The 20,029-nt window shown below is 38.1% G+C and overlaps 1 protein-coding gene across 2 annotated transcripts; it reads left to right on the plus strand.

Annotated features, from left to right (window-relative positions):
• The first annotated feature begins 9,274 nt into the window (after positions 1-9,274).
• PRSS51 (serine protease 51) lies at positions 9,275-19,278 on the plus strand. 2 transcript variants are annotated; one of them, XM_025462933.3, is made up of 5 exons: positions 9,275-9,415; positions 16,492-16,684; positions 17,347-17,606; positions 18,629-18,771; positions 18,949-19,278. In XM_025462933.3, the coding sequence occupies exons 1-5, from the start codon at positions 9,355-9,357 to the stop codon at positions 19,225-19,227; spliced, it is 936 nt and encodes a 311-aa protein (XP_025318718.3). In that variant the 5' UTR covers positions 9,275-9,354; the 3' UTR covers positions 19,228-19,278. The 2 variants fall into 2 exon arrangements, with proteins under 2 accessions (XP_025318718.3, XP_025318719.3); XM_025462934.3 differs by having other exon boundaries at positions 16,492-16,572; positions 17,352-17,606.
• Positions 19,279-20,029: the final 751 nt, after the last annotated feature.

Below are 20,029 nucleotides of genomic sequence, written 5' to 3' on the forward strand. Positions count from 1 at the left end.
AAATGAAAGAATGATGACATGATGTCACATGATGACATAGGTTACCTAGGGACTGCTGGCTGGTTGGTACCTCAGACGCCCCCAGGGTGACCTAATCCTGGTGACTTTATTTACCACAGTCCTGGCTAATAGATCTCTAACTTTGGTGTGCAGCCCGGGGAGCTTGTTCAGTGCAGATTAAGGTTTGACAGATTTATCAAATAAAAACACAGGCTGCCCACTTAATTTTGAATTTCAGGTAAAGAACAAATATGTTTCTAATCTGTGTGGACCCCATGCAATGTCTGAGAGATACATACACACAGATAAAAAGAAAGAAAGAAAGAAAGAAAGAAAGAAAGAAAGAAAGAAAGAAAGAAAGAAAGAAAGAAAGAAAGAAAGAATTCACATTGTATATGAAATTCTAGTGTATCTGGAATTATATATTTTACCTGGCAACCCCAATGTTGATTTCCAAGTTTTTTCCTTCAGATGCTGATCCAGTGAATAGGAGAGGGGAAGGAGGACAACAGATTTAAGCATTTTAACAGCTGCTCCCAGATGATCCCAGTGCAGATCATCCTGAACCATGTTGAGAATTGTCAGTCAGGCCTAGGGTACAGAGCTTCCTGGGATCCCTGGGAAGGTGGGACTAGAGTCTGACTCCATCCAGGAACTCTGGAGAGCGAGAGTGTCTGGCCAACCACTTAGGTTCTGGGGAGGGATGGACTGACCCTCTAGTTTGTGCAGTGTGAGCCGCACAGGGGAGAGAGCCAGTTGGGGGTGTCTGAGGATCCACACATAAGGCTTCCTGGAGGGGGCAAGAGGAGCCCAAAGAGGTGGGGTTGTGCAACCAGGCCTGGGAGCTGCAGGACAAAGGAGGCTAGCAGGAAACCACAGAAGAACCCAAGAGACACTACCCTAAAAGTCAGCAGGAAATGCCTCCTAGGCCCAGAGGTCAGGAAGCTGATGTTTGGACTAGCTCACCTTTATCTGTACCCTCTCCTCAACTTTGATTCCTGCCAGGAGTGAAAGAGCTGCTCAAGGTGGGGGAAGGTGAGCAGAACCAGAGGTGAGAAAAGGCCCTTGTTCCTAATTGGACCCAGACTGGAAGAGGGAGATTTAACAGAGTCAGATTTCAGCCTCTGTAGTGTGACAAGAGTTTAGATATTCTAGTGCCTACATTGAAACTGGGTTTGGGACTGAAGTGCCTATAGAACTGTTATCTCTGAACAACTAGAAGGTGTACCTGGAGCTTTTCTATCTGGGTAGGACAAATCATCCCCGCTGAAGGAGTTTAAAAAGATGGTAGGAGACACAAATGAAGCTGTGCGTTGGTCGAAATCCATGCATTGCACTTGTTCAAGCATAGCAGTTATACTACCCGTTGCATTTTTCCAGTGCCTTTGCAGTTGGTGGGAAAATTCTGGCTGGAGCCTCATGATTTCTCCATTTACAGCAGTTTGCTGAACTGTGGGGAATGTACTTATCCGTACAAGCATAGGCAAGTCACCTAGTTCAGGCAGGCAAATGACTGGTAGAACTGCCATGCTCCACCCACAGCCCCTCACCCCACCCCCAGATCCCCAGCCCCCAGCTCTCATGACCGATGCAGCCAATTGATCATAACTTCTTTCTGCTGAGCCAAGAATTGGCCACAATGTGGCCATTTAGGCAGCTGTTACTAGGGGATCAGACAAAAACGTTGTTATTGTTGGACTACATACAACCAGGGTTGCAAGAGCCTCACCAATATCCAGTAATGACATAGTCAGACACTTTGGAAGATGCATCTGGTCTCCTCTCTGACTTTCATGCAGAGACTTGCTGCCCCTAAAAGTTGTGCATCTATTTATATTGTACTGTGTTATTTAGTAGGTAGCCTGCATGTTGTACTAGAGATGATTTCTGAAGTCAGACTTACTTAGCTTCAAATCCTGCTTCCAATGCTTCTATAAAGGGTCTTGGGCATGTTAACCCACCTCTGAGAGTTTTGCTTATTTCTGCACAGGGTATAATAGGACCTACCTGTTAGGGTTGACATGAGGATCAAGCTATGGTCAGAATGTGTCTTAGTCTCTCCTGGCTGCTGTAACAAATTGAGTTGACCCTTGAACAACGTAGGGGTTAAAGACACCGACCTTGCCTTACAGCCAAAATCCACGTATAATTTTAACACTCCAAAAACTTAACTACCAATAACCTATTATTCATGGAAAGCCTTATCAATAACATAGTTAACGCATATTTTGTATGTTTAAATATTATACATTGTATTCTTATAATAAAGTAAGCTAGAGAAAAGAAAATACTATGAAGAAAATCATAAGGAAGAGAAAATATATTTAGAGTACTGTATTTATTAATACCATAAGTTTACATTATCTGTTTACAAGGTGAATTATTTGTTAGTACCAACATCAACAGTCTTATGTGATACAAAACACTGTAGATATTATATGTATTACTAACACTCAAAGTAAAAAATGAAAAGAGAAGGTGAAAAAGAAATTCATATTTTTTTACAGGTATAATGATCCATGCATTGAAGCAGCAGTATGATTGCTTTGTGGTAGCCTAGTGTAATTGATATGATTGCTTCATGGTAGCCTTGCTTATACACTAAATGAGTAAACTGTTATAAAATTTTTATGGCATGTAGTATTACAATCATATTAATAATACAATATTAGTAAAATTGTTACAGCTTTTAAAAACCACTTACCTGCAATAATAGGTTGATATGCTGTTTCTCCGATTATGAGGAGTTTATTTATTGTTTCAGGCTTAATGATTTTCATGACTTCTCCTGTAACAATGACGGCATCTTCAATGGTGTAATCCTGCCAGACTTTCATGGTGTTCTCTCTATTGGGGTTCTCTTCTACTGCTTTGGCAAAGCTTTACACAGATTGTTGTGTGTAATGAACAATAAAAGTCCTTCTGATCCCCTGATCTAGAGGCTGAATTAGAGACATTATGTTTGGGGGGCAAGTAGACAACTTTAATACCTTTGGTGTTGAACTCATGGAGCTCTATGTGGCCAGGAACATTTCCTGTATCAAGAGAGTTTTAAAAGGCAGTCCCTCACCCTCTTACCAATTGGTACTTCAGGGACCATCAATGAAACCAGTCCAGAAAAAGGATTCTTGTTGTCTAGGCCTTCTTGTTGTACAACAAAAAGACTGACAGCTGGTGTTTATATTTTCCTTTCAAGACTCAGGGGTTAGTAGCTTTATAGATAAGGGTAGTCCTCATTATAAACCCAACATTAGCTTAAAACAGTAGAGCTAGCCTATCCCTCCCTGCCTTAAATACTGATGCTGGTTCTTCTTCCTTATTAATTAAAGTCTTCTGTGGCTTTTTCTTCTTTTTTTCTAAAATAGAGCACTTTCATTTGCATGAAAAAATCTGATCAAGGTATCCTTTCTCATCAGTGATTTTCTTAATGGCATCTGGGAACTTGTTTGTTGCCTCTTGATCAGCAAAAGCTGATTCTGTTATCTTGATATTTTTTAAGACAAACCTTTTTCTAAAATCATCAAACCATCCTTGTTGGCATTAAATTCTCTAGCTTTAGATCCTTCACCTTCTGTTTGCTTACAGTTGTTATATAATGACTTTGCTTTTTCTCAAATCATATGAGAGCCTACAGGTATGCTTTTCTTATAGCAAATTAAAAAAAAGATCTATATAAAAGATGCATTTTCAATATGAGATAAAAAAGCATTTTGCAAAAAGTGCAAGTCTTTTGCACCTGCTAGCAAAGCTGCAGTGAGAGCTTCACGGATTTCCTTTCCTTTTCTTTCTTTTCTATTCTTTCTTTTTTTCTTTTTTCTTTTTCTTTTTTTTTTTTTTTTTTTTTTACAGTGGTCCTATGCTGGATTCATTTATCTTGAAATGGTGAGCAACCACAGCTGCTTTTTCTTTTTTTTTTTTTTTTTTACAGTGGTCCTATGCTGGATTCATTTATCTTGAAATGGTGAGCAACCACAGCTGCAGACCTCAGTCTATAGTACTGATGAAGGAATTAAACTTTTTCTTGTAATATCATGACTTTTTTTTTCTGCTTCTTGGGAGCACTTTCAGCATCACTAGTAACACTTTCTATGGGTCCATAGTGTTCTTCAAGGTTTATAGTATTGCACTAAACACAATGAAAAATACACAAAAACCATGAGAGATTAGTTTTTAACTGCAATACACAATTTACTGGAAAGATCAGCTCCTTATATGGAAATGATTGGCATTACAGCATTTTTTTAAAAAGACTTTTTATTTATTTATTCATGAGACACACAAAGAGAGAGAGAGAGAGATACAGGCAGAGGGAGAAGTAGGCAGAGGCAGAAGCAGGCTCCTCACAGGGAGCTTAATGTGGGACTCAATGCCAGAAACCTGGGATCACTCCCTGAGCCAAAGGCAGATGCTCAACCACTGAGCCACTCAGGCGTCCCAGCATCATAGCATTTTAGATGGATACTCCTAGTGAAATAGAGTTCACTGAAATAGTAGCAGAAGATGGCCGTAAAACTATTATGGTAATACTGTATGCACTAGAGTTAATTTTTGCAGTTTTGATTTAATATTGCATCTTTACATTTACTTGTATTTCTCCTGACTGTGAATGGCTCTATGTGCAGTCTGTAAATTTTGTATGTGCATAAGTTTTGAGAAATTTTAACCTTTGGTAATAGATTTGTGTGTATTTTATGGCAATAAATGATATAATGGTCTAGTATATACATATATTTTATGTGTTTGTGACACATCAAGTCTTTTGTCTTCTAAAGATTTATTTACTTGAGAGAGAGAAGAGAATGTATGTGTGTGTGTAGAGAGAGAGAGGGGGAGAGAGAGAGAGCTGTAGAGGGAGAGAATCTTCAAGAAGACTCCACACCAAGAGTCAAACCCAATGCGGGGCTCAATCCCATGATGATGAGATCACTACCTGAGCCAAAACCAAGGAGTGGGATGCTCAACCGACTAAGCCACCTAGGCACCCTACCAATTTTTTTCTTAATTTTTTTCAATATCTCTAGGCTATGCAATTTGTCTATTTTTCCAAATTGTGGGAAATCTCCAAAAAATTTTCCAATGTATTTATTGAAAAAAAATCTGTGTGTAAGTGGACTTGTGCAGTCAAAACCTGTGTTGTTCAAGGGCCAACTGTGGCCTAGACTAGATGACTTAAAAAACAGACATTTATTTCTCATAGTTCTGGAAGCTGAAAATCCAAACTCAGGATGCCAGGATGATTGATTCTTGGACAAGGCTGTCTTCCTGGTTTTCAAGGAGCTGCCTTATTAGTGGGTCCTCATATGGATGAGAGATCTCTGCATATCTCTTATAAAGGCACTAATCCTATTTGTGAGGACTCCACCCTCATGACCTAATTACTTTTCAAAGGCTCACCTCCAAATCCTATCATGCTGGAGTTGGGTTTCAACAAATGAATTTTGAGGGGGATACAAACATGCATGTCACAACACAGTGACTACTACATAGTAATGCATCCAAAACATGCTTGCTGTGACGATGTGATATTCTGAAGCCTAAGTTTGCATTTTCAGTCACTGGCAGATCATGATCATTGTCTCAGGTATACACAGGATCTTGAGGTCATCTTCACATCTAACCCTCTTGGAATGAGGTGTCTGGAGCGCTGGAAGGACAGGGAACTGGCTTGTTCTGATGGCTTCCTGCATGCTAAAGTTTTATATTTAGCATCACATTTAATTTGCAGAACAACCCTATAAACTAGACCAAGTTATCTCCTTTCCTCCTTTCACAGTGAAGAAAGAAGCCTCGGACAAATTAAGGAACCAGACCAGTATTACAGGTTACTGAGTGTGGGGGTTAATGAGTCAAGTTGACTGGATCATGGAGTACCCAGATATTTAGTTAAACATTATCTCTGAGTGTGTTTTTTGAGGGTGTTTCCAGATGAGATTAACATTTGAATTTGTAGATGGAATAAAGCAGATGGCCCTAAAATGTACCAGGTGATCTTCTAAGAACTAGGGATATAGGAGTAAATAAAAACTAAAAAGCCCTTTCCCTCACCAAGTTTATTATAGGAGAAGAGAACAAAGATTAAATAAATCCTGAAGATAGGGATTCTAACAGATGATCATTGGTGCTATGGAAAAATAAAGCAGGGAAAGAGTATAGGGAGTGCAGGTTAGGGAAAGTAGCAGGTACTGTTTTTAAGAGTGTTTGGGGAGATCTAACTGACAAGGTGACAAGAAGAAACCTGAAGGGAGGAGGGAGCAAGCCTTGCTGGTAATTGGGAAATCTTATAGGTAGCTAGTGAGACTTGTAGGTAACTGGGGATTCTTGTGGTTAACTGGGGAATATTATTGTAATCTTGTGATATAATAAGAAATATATATTGTGGTCTTCATCTGGGTTCCTTGCCAGAACCCTTAAAATCTTTGAAATTTCTTAAGTGCTAAGAACAATAGGAACATCTTTATTTTAATATGTGGTTCTTGTCCTGGCCCCTAAAATAGCTCTGAGGTGATAGAGATGAAAGGAGTGTCTCTTGTTATCCTTAACCAGCCTTTCCCAACCACACTTGAGTTTATGTTAATAAGATGAGCCCTAGGGGGCTGGTTGCCCGGGGGACCAATCTCGTGACTAGAGGGTTAGAATTTCCAGCCCCAGCCCTGATTTCTTTCTTTCTTAAGATTTATTTATGAGAGACACAGAGAGAGACAGAGAGAGACAGAGAGAGAGAGAGAGACAGAGACACAGAGAGAGAGAGAGAAGCAGAGACTCAGGCAGAGAGAGAAGCAGGTTTCCGATGTGGAACTTGATTCCCTGTCCCCAGGATCACGTCCTGTGCTGAAGGCAGGTGCTTAAGCGCTGAGCCCACCCAGGCGTCCTCCCAGCCTTGATTTCTAAGGAGAGAAGGACTGGAAGTTGAATTAATCACCAGTGGCCAGTGGTTTAGTCAACCATGCCTACATTATGAAGCCAACATAAAGACCCTAACTGAAGGGGTTCAGAGAGCATCTGGGTAGGTGAACACATGGAGCTGCTGGGAGGGTGGCACATCTAGAGAGGGCATGAAAATTCCATGTCCCTTCTCCATATCTTTTTCTATGTCTCTTTTCCATTTGGTTGTTCCTCAGTTGTATTCTTTATATTAGTGAGTAAAGCACTTTCCCGAGTTCTATGAGCTGTTCTAGCAAATTAGGAAAACTGAGGAAGGGTTGTGGGAACTCCTGATTTATAGCAGATCAGTAAGAAATGTAGGTGACAACCTAGATTTGTGATTGGCATCTGAAGTGGGTGCAGTCTTGTGGGACTGAACCCTTAACCTGTGGGGTCTATACTAACTCCATGCAGTTAGTGTCAGAATTGAGTTAAACTGTAGGATTCCCATTCAACGTCCACTAATAATTGGAGAAGTGCTTGGTGTAGAAAAACTCACACGTCTGATGTCAGAACTGTTGTGAGAACAGCAGAAAATAGGAGTCATTGCTTTACTTGTAGACAGCAGCTATTTTAGGCAGTTGGTACTTCCTTCAATCAATCATCTGTACAATCATTCTTTAAATTCTTTACAAAGACTGTTATAAATGGGTGGAGATAGGGTAGTGGCTATAGAGTAAGTCAGAGTAAAGGGAGAGCCTTTTGAGACTTGTTTATTTAGAAGAATTTAAGGTGGAGATGATTTAAACACATTTAAATGCTGATGAGAAAGATGTGGAAGAGAAAAAGAGCATGAGACTAGGAGGGAGCATGTAATTGATAGTGTCAGATTCCCGAGGCTGTGGGAGGACTGAGGGGTTCAGAGGATGGGGGGGGGGGGGGCGAGGGGGGATTATCTTTAATCAGGAAACATTGCTCCTCTTTTGGAACATTCTAGTCCTATTTTGCACATCAACACCTTCCTCTTATTTTGCTACATTACTTCAGGCAATTGCCAGCTTCCTTTTCCAGCTCTGCTTCCTCTATAGGGCTATAAATGTTGGCAGTTCTTCTAGGCTCAGCCTTAGGCCCTCTTTGTTTCTCACTCTAAACCTTCTTGGTGGATAATCTCATTCATTCCCATGACTTCAACAGCCTAATGACTTTCCAACTTACACTTCCACCCCAGACTTTCAGATCTGTACTTGTATCTGCCTGCTATGAATCACATTACTTTTATATTCAACCTTGTTGGTTCTTTGGTTATCTTTCATTTATATCTGTTTCTTGGTAACTTCACTGTTATGGGCTGAATTGTGTACTTTAAAAATTCTTATGTTGATGTCCCAGCCTCCAGTACCTCAGCATATAGTCATATTTGGAGGTGAGGTCTTTAAAGAGATGACTAAGTTAAAATGAGGCTCTAATCCAATATAACTGATGTTCTTATAAAAATAAGAAGATGGTTACCAGAGTGGAGGTGGGTGTGGGGATGCGTGAAATAAGTGATGGGGATTAAGGAGTGCACTTGTTCTGATGAGCACTGAATGATGTATGGAATTGTTGAATCACTATGTTTTACACCTGAAACTAATATAACACTGTATGTTACCTATACTGGAAGTAAAATCAAATTAAATAAATAAAAAAAAAAACACAGAGGAAGACACACCAGGAGTGCACGTGCACTGAAAAAAGTCCATGTGAAGAGGCAGCAGGTGCTGGCCACCGGCACACCAAAGGGAGAAGCCTGGAACAGATCCTTCCATTATGACCCTCCGAAGGAAACCAACCTGGTTGACACCTTGATCTTGGACTTCCCAGCCTCCAGAGCTGAGAAATTTCTGTTGTTTAAGCCACCCAGTATGGAAGTACATTGTTATGGTAGCCTTGGCAAACTAATAAGCCTAGTCTCTTTACTACTTTAGGCCACCGTCATCTGCATTTCATCTACATTTCTGGAGCCACTTCCTAATAAGCTATATTCTCTTTTCTAATTTTATTCTCTAAAATAATATCTATGTAATACTCAGAGTAATCTTTTCATGCATATGTGACTATATGACCCACCATCATTCCACCATTCTCCCCATTAACTTCACAATAGAGTTCTTCTAGAAAGTCATAGCAAGCTTTGAGATAAAAAATATGAAAACTCACTTAAAGACTCATAGTTTTTGATACCAAAGCATATGATAGAATTTTGTCTAACATGGTATTACTTTATTTGCCACTCTGGAGGGAATACAGGGAAGGATTAGGCACACAGACTCATTAAGCCACGCTGCCCTACATCCCCTGTTCCCTCCCTAACCCTGGGTTTACTGTGATGTCACCCAAGACCAGCTCTGCCATGCATTTGTGATGGCCCCAACTGAAGCAGCTGCAGGTGGCATATTATCAGCTTTGGCTAAAGGCATAGGTTGGGCAATTCCTGACTGGAATGAAAAGAAGATGCTCCAGCTTCTAATTCCACTGCTTATGATGTTCAAGGGACATGTCCTGGAAGAGCCAGGTCTGTGCCAGGCTAACCCAGAGCAGAGGATGGAGAGAGGCCTCCAACCTCTCACCTGGTTCCTGTAGAGTTGATTTAGAGTCCTGAGGGGGTGCTGAGTTAGAGCAAATGGCTCAGGAAATGAGATTACAATTGATTAATCAAAGCAGATGTTTTGGGTTTAGTGGACATGCTATTTAAAATGATCTCCCAGGGTCTGGACCCAGAGTTCTGGAAATGCAGGAAACTTAGAGAAACAATTTAGCAATTGCCTCTGCTTCTCCAGTCTCCATTCCCTTCTTTTTTTTTTTTTTTTTTTCATTCCCTTCTTTATAAATGTATTAAGGATCTTTCTGGGCCCAACACTCTGTGACAAATAGCAGAGTTGTGGTGGAATAAGGGCCTTATTAATTTAGATCACCTGTATTAAATTATATAGTCTTATAAAGTAGGAGAAGTTTTAGGGCTATTATAGGAGTAAATGAGTTAATGCAGCGCTTTCAAGTATGTTCTGTAAAATCCCTGTCCTATTAGAAGCTGCACAGAAAAAAAGGCTTCATGGTTACATAAGATTTAGAAGTGCTCTATTTAATATTTTTTCTGTAGAGTCACAGTGAATATACACATATTAAAGGTTTTGAGAAATCTCACTGTAAAGAAAATAGTTTAATTTTATTTAATCTGGTATTTCTGAAATGTATCTGGTCACAAGACCATCATTTACCTCCTTACCTATAACATTTTCCTTGGTTGTAACATTTTCCATTTATCCTTTTGAGAATTACCTGTTCCTATGGTTCATTTTTCGTATTTGAGTGGGTGTTATAAACTGGTTTGCAGGACTTTTTAAAATTTTCATGACATGAATTCTTTGTCTCATGTGTGTGCTGCAAAATCTTTTCTCCTGATTCTTTAACACTCTTAAAACTCTATTTTGGGCCAAATGTAAAAATTTTAAATTTATGTAAAAATTTCATCAATATTTTTATTTGATGTGCTAGAAGGACCTTTTCATCCCAGATTATAAACACAATCAGACCTGTAGCATATGAACTCTGAAGTTAGACTGACTGCAATTTATCACATTTCCTTCACACACTTGCTGTGTGGTCTCAGAATAAGTTACAAAACATCTCTGTATTTGTTTTCTTATCTGTAAAATGGCAATATTAGGGTTTTTGTGAAGATTAAATATACATAAAGTTCTGAGAACAGTGCCAGATGCTGAAATGCAAATGCTGAGAATTTGTTACCTGTCATTATTCCAGAATTTGAATTATTTTGCATCTTAAATTAACATTTTCCTCATCCCAGTTCGATAAAGATATTTTCCTATGTTATTTTCTAGTTTTATTTTTCATCTTTTACATTTAGATATGCAATTTGGTTTTAAATTTTATGTACAATAAAAGAGTTCAAGATTAAATTTTTTTTTAAAGGAAGTAGTCTACAAAGGAACCCTCATTTGGCTATCTTCAGATTTCTCAGCAGAAAATCTACAGGCCAGAAGACAGTAGAATGGCATGTTCAAAGTGTTGAAAGATAAAATTTACCAGTCAAGAATACTTTATCCAGTAAGGTATCTTTCAGATATGAAAGAGAAATAAAGCTTTTCTCAAACAATAAAAACAGAGTTTACCACCAATAGATCTGCCTTGCAAGAAATGCTGAAAGGAGTTCTTCAGGCTGAAATGAAAAAAAAAAAAAAAAAAAGGTAATCAGTGACATAAAAGCAAGTGTAAGTACACAATACTCTAGCAAAGGTGAAAAATAAACAGAATTAGGAAATTGGAACTCTATATTAGAATGCTGTTAATCAATTATATTATAAAGCTAAAGGAAAAGAGCATTAAAAATAACTATAGCTACTATAATTTCTCAGTGAATTCATAGCATAAAAAAAGGTAAAGTGTGACATGAAAAATATAAAAGTGGAGTAAAGTGGAATTTTATAGGCAAATGTTATCAGCATAAAAATAAGTATTTTATATATGAGATGTTTTATATAAGTCACATGGTAACCACAAACTAAAAACCTAAAGTAGAGCCACAAAATATAAAAGGAGAGACTGAACAAATCACCATGGAAAACCACTTTACAAAGGTAGAAACAGAGGGAAAAAGAAACAATGGCGATGCAAAACAGCCTGAAGGTAAATGATATGATGGCAGTAGTATGTGTTTACATGTCAATAGTCACTCTAAATCTAAATGAAATGAATTCACCAATAAAAAGGCAAAGAATGTCTGGATGGATTAAAAGAAAAGTGGGATCCAATTACATGCTGCTTACCGGAAACTTGTTTTAGCTCTAAAGACACAGCTAGTCTCAAAGTAAAGAGATGGAAAAAGATATTTAATGGAAGTAGAAAACAAAAGAAAAGTGAAGGTATCCATACTTACATCAGACAAAGTAGACTTTACACTAAAAAAAAGATAACAAGAGATAACAGAAGGTCATTATATAAATGATTAAAAAGTCAACACATCAAGAAGATATAACAATAGTAAACATATACACACCCAACATTGCAGTACTGGAATATATTAAATACTAATGGATATGAAGAGAGAAATAGACAAAAATATAATAATATTAGGAGACTTCACTACTCCACTGACAACAATGGGTAGGACATCCAGACAAAATCAAAAGAAAACATTGGAATTGAAGCATAATCCAGAACAAATGAACTTAATATATGTATAGACCATTCTATCAAACATCAGCAGAATATTCTTTGGGAATCATAGGGAACATTCTTGCACAATATGGCACAAAGCAAATCTTAGAAGTTTGAAGAACATTGAAATCATATCAACTACCTTTTCTGACCACAATGGAATGAAGTTAGAATGAAGAAGAAGAAAGCTGGAAAATCTATAGATACATGGAAACTACACTTCTGAACCACCAATGGATCAAAGAAGAAATCAAAAGAGACATTTTACAAATATCTCAAAACAAATGAAAATGGAAATGTAATGTATCAAAAATTATGTGATGGAGCAAAAGCAATTGAGAGGAAATTTTATAGTGATAAATGTATATATTAAGAAATTAGAATGATCTCAAATAAACAATCTATATTTATAGTTCAGGGAACTAGAAAAAGAAGAACAAATTAAGCCTACAGTTAGCAGAGGAAGGAAATAATAAAGATCAGAGTGGAAATAAATGAAATAAAAATCAGAAAAACAATACAAAGGGTCAATGAAACTAAAAGTTGGCTTTTTAAAAAAATATTTTATTTTTATTTGAGAGAGAGCACAAGTGGGAGATCTGCAGGCAGGCGAGAGGGAGAAGCAGGCTTTCCATTGAGCAGGGAGCCAGACACATGGGGCCCAATCTTAAAACCTTGGGATCATGACCTGCGCCAAAGGCAAGATGCTTAACTGGCTGAGCCATCCAGGCACCCCTAAAAGTTGGTTTTTTAAAAAGACAAACAAAATATACAAACCTTTAGCTAGACCAAGAAAAAAAATAGAAGACTCAAATAAATAAAATTAGAAATAAAAAAGACATGACAACTTATATTACAAAAATATATAAACTTATAAAAGACTGCTTTAAAAATTATATGATAACAAATTATATAACTTAGAAGAAATGGATATATTCCTAGGACATAAAACCTACCAAACTGAATCATGAAGAAATGGAATATCTGAGCAGACCAATAATGAATAAAAGATTGAATCAGTAATCAAAAGCCAACCAACACAGAGAGGATAAGACTTGACAATTTCAATGGTTCGTTCTACCAAACATTTAAAGAAAAATCAATGTCAGGTCTTTCAAACTCTTCCAAAAAATAGAAGAGGAAGGAATATTCCCAAACTCATTTCACAAGGCCAGCATACTCTAATACCAAAGTCAGATAAGGATGCTATAAAAGAAAAAACTACTGACCAATATTCCTGATGAATATAGATATACAAATTCTCAACAAAATATTAGCAAACCAAATTCAATAGCACATTAAAAGGATCATATACTATGATCAAGTGGCATTTGTCCCTGGGATTAATATGGCACACCACATTAATTGAATGAAATATAAAAATCACATGATCATTTCAATAGATGCAGAAATAGCATTTGACAAAAAAGCCTTTCATGATAAAAATGCTCAACATACTGGGTATTAAAGGACATTACTTCAACATAATGAAGGTGGTATATGACAAACCCATAGCCAAAATTATACTCAATGGAGAAAAATGGAAAGCTTTTCCTCTAAACCCAGGAACAAGACAAAGGTGCCCATTCTCACTTATTCAACAAAGCACTGGAAGCCCTAGCCAGAGCAATCAGGCAAGAAGAAAAAATAAAAGCCATCCAAACTAAAAAGGAAAAAGTGAAATTGTCTTGTTTACAAATGATGTAGTTTTATATATACAAAATATACATACTACACCAAAAAACTAATCAATGAACTCAGTAAAGTTGTAGGATACAAGATCAACATACAGAAATCAGTTGCATTTCTGTAGACCAACAACATTACAGTTGAAAATGAAATAAAGAAAATAAACCCATTTACAATAGCATCAAATAGGAATAAATTTAACCAAAAATATCAAAGATCTCAACAATGGAAACTATGACTTGGATGAAAAACAGAAAAACAACTGAAGAAGACACAAACAAATGGAAAAATATCCCAAGTTTAAGATTAAAGACTTAAACATAAAAACTGAAATCATAAAACTCCTAGAAAAAAAACAAAGGGAAAAAGTTGAATACTACTTATAACCATCTATGGTATCAACACAATCTCTATCAAAATTCCAACAATATTTTTCTCAGAAAAGAAAAAAAACCTTAAAATTTGTATAGAATCACCAAAGACCCTGAATAGCCTGGGATCCCTGGGTGGCGCAGCGGTTTGGCGCCTGCCTTTGGCCCAGGGCGCGATCCTGGAGACCGGGGATCGAATCCCACATCGGGCTCCTGGTGCATGGAGCCTGCTTCTCCCTCTGCCTGTGTCTCTGCCTCTCTTTCTCTCTGTGTGACTATCATAAATAAATAAAAACTTAAAAAAAAAATTAAAAAAAAAAAAAAAAAAAGACCCTGAATAGCCAAAGTAATTCTGAGAAAGAACAAACCTGGAGGCATCACACAAAGCTATAGTGAATAAAATCAGACACAAAGACCAATGGAAACAAATTGACAGAAATAAACCCTCACATACACGGTCAATTACTATTTGACAAGGAGCCAAGAATACTCAGTGGAGGAAAAAAGTGTTCCATAAACAGTTCTGGGAAAACTGGTTAGTCACATGAATGAAGTGGGATCCCTGTCTTATACCACACATCAAAATTAACTTGAAGTGGATTAAAGACTTAAACATAAAAACTGAAATCATAAAACTAGAAAAAAGCTCTAGAAAAAAGCGAAGGGAAAAATTTCCTTGACATTGTTATTGTTTTGGCAACAATTTTTTGGTCATGACATGAAAAATACAAGCAATAAAAGGTAAAATTAATGAGAGGAGCTACATCAAACTAAAAAGTTGCACAACAAATGAAAAAGTCAACAAACCAAATTGTAGTCTACTAAATGGGAGAAAGTATTTGCAAACCATATTTTGATAAGGGCTTAATATCCAAAATATATGAAGAACTCATACAATTTCATAGACAAACTTTCTTTAGATTAAAAAATGCAACTGAATAGTCATTTTCCCAAAGAAGACATACAAATGTCCAACAGATAGCTGAAACATGAACAGATACACTGGCATCACTAATCATCAGGAAAATGCAAATCAAAAACACAATGAGACATCATCTCACACCTACTAGAATAGCTTTTATCAAAAAGATAAGAGATAACAAGTATTGACAAGGATGTAGAAAAAAGGGAACCCTTGTGCACTGTTGGTAGGAACATAATTTGGTGCAGCCATTATGGAAAACAGAATGAGGTTTCCTTAAAAAATTGAGAGTAAAATTGCTATATGATCCTGCAATCCCACTTCTGAGTATATATCCAAAAAAAAAAAAAAAAAAAAAAAAAAAAAAAAAAAAGGAAAACAGGATCTCAAAGAGATATCTGTATTCCTGCATTCATTTAGGCATTATTCACAATAACCAAGATATTGAAACAACCGAAGTGTTTGTCAGTGGATGAATGGATAAAGATGTGACATATATATATATATGAATATTATTCATTCATAGGAAAGAAAGAAATTCTGCCATTTACAACAACATCAATGGATCCCTGACGGAATTATGCAAAGTGAAATAAGTCAGACAGAGAAGGACAAATGCTGTATGACCTCACTTAAATTTGGAATCTGAAAAAAAAAAAAAAAAAAAAAAAAAAAACACCAAACAACTAAGAGCAGAATAATGGTTATCAAGGGGCCAGGGGTGCAAGAAATGGGGAAAATTTGGTCAAAAGATACAAATTTCCAGTTAGAAGATGAATAAATTCTGGGGACCTAATGTATAATATGATCATAATTAATAATACTGCACTATATACTTGAAAGTTGCTAAGGGAGTAGATCCTCAATGTTCTTATGACAACAAAAGAAATAGTAATAATGGGATGCTGTGGAGAGGTTAGTTAATGCTATGGTGGTAATCATTCTGTATTATATAAGAGTGATTTTCAGATTTCTGAGCCTGAGCCTTGGGAAGGGGCTCCCCTGCCAAGTTCAGTCCTCCCCCTAACCTTAGAGCATTCTTGGAGTCCTCTTGACCCCTTGTAGTTATTCCTCTGTTAGTTTATAATTCTTGATATTAACTTTCCCTATTCAAATTCTGCATGGTTGCTGTCTCCTGAATGGATCCTACTGATTTTGGCCCTTTCGCGTTGCCACCCCAGCCCCTTTATAGCTCCTGATGGATCTCCACCCCAACTTCTCCAGGTTTCACAGCAGTTTTTGAATGTGAAGGACAAACCTTAAAGGAAGTGTGTTTTGCTGATATTTTCTGAGTCCTGTCCCCTCTGTTCCTGCTCATTTATTTCACTCAGCTCCAACACCAGGATAAACTTGGAAGATGCTGGGAATACCAGATAAGAAGGACTTCTCAGCGCTCCTTGTGTACAAATGGCTCTTTCATTTCTCTTTCAGACAAAGTTCAATGTGGCCACCGACCTGCCTTTTCAAACTCATCATCGTTAAAATTTCGTGAACTGTTTGAAGTCCAGGAAGGTGAGTTCCCATGGCAAGTGAGTATCCAGATGTCACGGAAACACCTCTGTGGAGGCTCAATCATACATCCGTGGTGGGTTTTGACAGCTGCACATTGCTTCCCAAGAATCCTGTAAGTTTCTGAAGCATTGTCTTAATTTACATAAAATCTCCTCAACATTTTGTCTTGGCCGGGTAGCTTAATGGGTTAGTGCACAAGGCTTATGAAGCCGTGGGCTCTATACCCAGTTTGTTCCCATTGGCTTTTTACCAAAAAGTCTCTTCTTTACACCCACTTTTTCCTTTTAAATGAACCATATCCTAAGGTTGGCTGCTAGTTGTGACTTTGCACCCAGTATTGGAAAATCAGTATGTCTTCCATTCTCTTGCCTGCCACATGTGTAGACAACACATTGTATTTGTTTATTGTACACATACTCACTGAACACCTGCCATGTGCTGTTCTAAGTGCTGGTGATACAGGAATCAACAATACTGTCAAAATTTCTGTTGTTAAGGAATTCACATTTTATTCTCTTAGATGGATTCATTCCACTTCCTTTGGGTCAAAGAAATCTCCCTGGGCTGATGATTCACTAGCTCAGACATTTGCCTGTATCTGGACCTCTGATCTCTGCCACTCTGATTTCTAGCCACTCTCTAGGCCACTGTACATTCACTTCTTTGGATTTCTCAGTATTCAGTTGTAAACTCTACTGTTTACCAATGTGTCTATAAATGTGAAATGCAGTGTAACTATTATTATAGTTTGGAGTTATTATATTAATTTTTTAGGTTAGAAATGACATTGGAAAATGTTACTGTGGTCATGGGAATCAGAAGATTCAGCGATGTCCACTTGGAGAGAAAACAAGTGCAGAAGATAATTATTCACAAAGATTATACACCATCCCACCTTGACAGTGATCTTTCCTTGCTCCTGCTTGCTACACCAGTACAATTCAATAACTTCAAAATGCCCATCTGTCTGCAGAAGGAGGAAAGTATCTGGGACCGGTGTTGGATGGCAGAGTGGGTGGCAGCTTATGAGTATGGTATGTGCTTTCCCTTCAAAATCCATAGAAAGTTCACATTTAGGTTTCCCTGAGCTAGACAGCATGATGCTTTGGAAGACTCAGGTCTGAATTTTGCCCTCAGTACTATAGCTGTGTGATCTTGAGCTAGTTACTTCACCTTACTCACCCTCACCTTTTCTTACCTGTAGAATGACAGCAGTTTCCCTCGAATCAGCTGTGTGGATTAAATCAAATGCAATTATACTTGTAAAGTCCCTAGTGAAATCCTGGAATACAGAAGAATCTCAAAATATGAGAGTGATAATTTTTTGGGAGCCCAGAAGTACTGTAGAAAGCAAGTTTGGATTCTTCCTTCATGGATTGTTTTATGATGCACATCTCCCCAATGAGGTGCATCTTGCTCTCTGTTTAACATTTGATGAAGTCCAAAATAACTGAACCAGTGATTTTCCAACCAAGTTTTGTCATCAGTGACTCAACTCCTTTCCCAGGGCAAAAGTCTGGCCAGACAGAGAGAACTTCTGGAAAGATGGGAGTGGGATGGGGAGACCAGAAGGTCCTCTAAGCAGTACAATTGTTTCCTTTCCACAAGCTGACAATTATAGGTGTGTCATTTTCCTGGTTTCTCTACTGGCCTAGCTGGGATATTGGACAACACTAATTCAGAAGTTGGGTTATCCTGAACCTCTGCACAGGGACCAAGGATGTCTGTGGAGAGATAGTAGGGCCATGGTGGAAGCTCATTTTAGGTTAACCTGGCAGAGGCTACTGCTGGGGGTTTTGTAGGCTGCTTCCAGAAGAATTAGTTTCCCAAAGGGAAAACATATAACAGAAATGAAGGAACCACTTATTGCAGATCCTGAAGAGGGGATTGAATGGGGCATTACATTAGGTCACCTCTAAGGCCTTTCTACCCTGTAAGTCTATGATTTGCTAAGTGTTTGCATCATTCTGTGGCTTCCACCCTGATCATTTGTGGGCTAGTCACTTTCAGTAGTTGATACAGCATACATTCTCACACTAGCTTCCTCATTTCCCAGACCAACATGACAACTTAAACATGTACCTGCAGAAGCTGAGATTGATGCAGATTAGTTGGAGAGAATGCAGCAAGAGGGTAGACCAACTCTCTAGGAACATGGTTTGTGCTTGGAAGGAACCAGGGACCAAAGGCAATTGTCAGGTACTCAGCCCCTGCCTTGGCCCCATCCTCCACATGCCCCACCACTTTCTAGGTTCTCAGGACAGAACCCAGGAGTAAGGCCCCTAGCCCATGCCACTAGGACCCTCTCATCCTGCCCTTTCTAGAGCTACTGTTGATTCCTTGCAGACTGTACCTTCTTTATTCTCTCATTCTCAGGGAGACAGTGGGGCACCTATGGTCTGTACTATCCATGGAACCCAGAAGCTCTTCCAAGTGGGTGTCTTCAGTTGGGGCATAAGATCTGGCTTCAGGGGGAGGCCTGGTATGTTTGTGTCTGTGGCTCAATTTATTCCATGGATCCAAGAGGAGACAGAAAAAGAAGGGAAAGCCTACATCATCTCAGGAGCCTGGAGAAGCTCCCTGCTTCACGTTCCGTGGTACCCCTTATTATTGGGCTTGGGGTTCTCAAATGTTGCTTTCTACCATGTTTACTAGTGATAAATCAAATCACTAAGCTTTAGACTTACCCTTACTTCTCCTCCTCCTCCTCCTCCTTTCTTCCTTCTCATCTTTACACAAGCATCTATGAAGCATTGACTATGAGTTAGCTTCTATGCTAAACCATGGAAGACAGATGTGGATTAATCTCCCAAATATTGCAAATCTATGAAGGAAGGCCAAATACAGCACTATAAAGATATAAAAGCAGTATATTGGGGATCCCAGAATAAAGATGACCTCCAAAAAGATCAAAGAAGACTTCGGACAATCTTGGAAACCCAACCTTGAGAAGTCACTTTGGTTTCTTTATCTATAAGTAAGGAGATTTGATTAGATGAACCTCAAGGTCTTTCATCACTCTGACATTTTGTGTTATTGAGTAACTTCTTTTACTTCTTTCATGGAACATAGTATTACCTCAATAGTTACCAGCTTTAATTTCATCATTTCAGTGCTTTACATAGATTCACACACAGGGAGCTCCCCATCTGAGGTACAAATGCTTTCATCTACTGGGCTATTCATGAAGGAAAGTCTATGGTAGAATTAGGATTAGGGGTTTCTTGTCCTGTTTAGAGTTGAAAGTGGGGTGATTATTACTTTGGACTTAGAAACCATACCTTTCTTTCCCTCCCCTTAATATATCCAAATAAGAAGTAAGCATAATGGTGTGGTGTGGCTTGGAGGAATCAGCAAAATCTGCCCTTTCCATAGACATGGGTAACTGAATATGGGCCACTGTTGAGTGGCCAAAGTCATTATTCATAAAATGAGAATGAATAAAAATTCAAGGACA

This window comes from Canis lupus, chromosome 25 (assembly GCF_003254725.2).
Source record: "Canis lupus dingo isolate Sandy chromosome 25, ASM325472v2, whole genome shotgun sequence".
Classification (NCBI taxonomy): domain Eukaryota; kingdom Metazoa; phylum Chordata; class Mammalia; order Carnivora; family Canidae; genus Canis; species Canis lupus.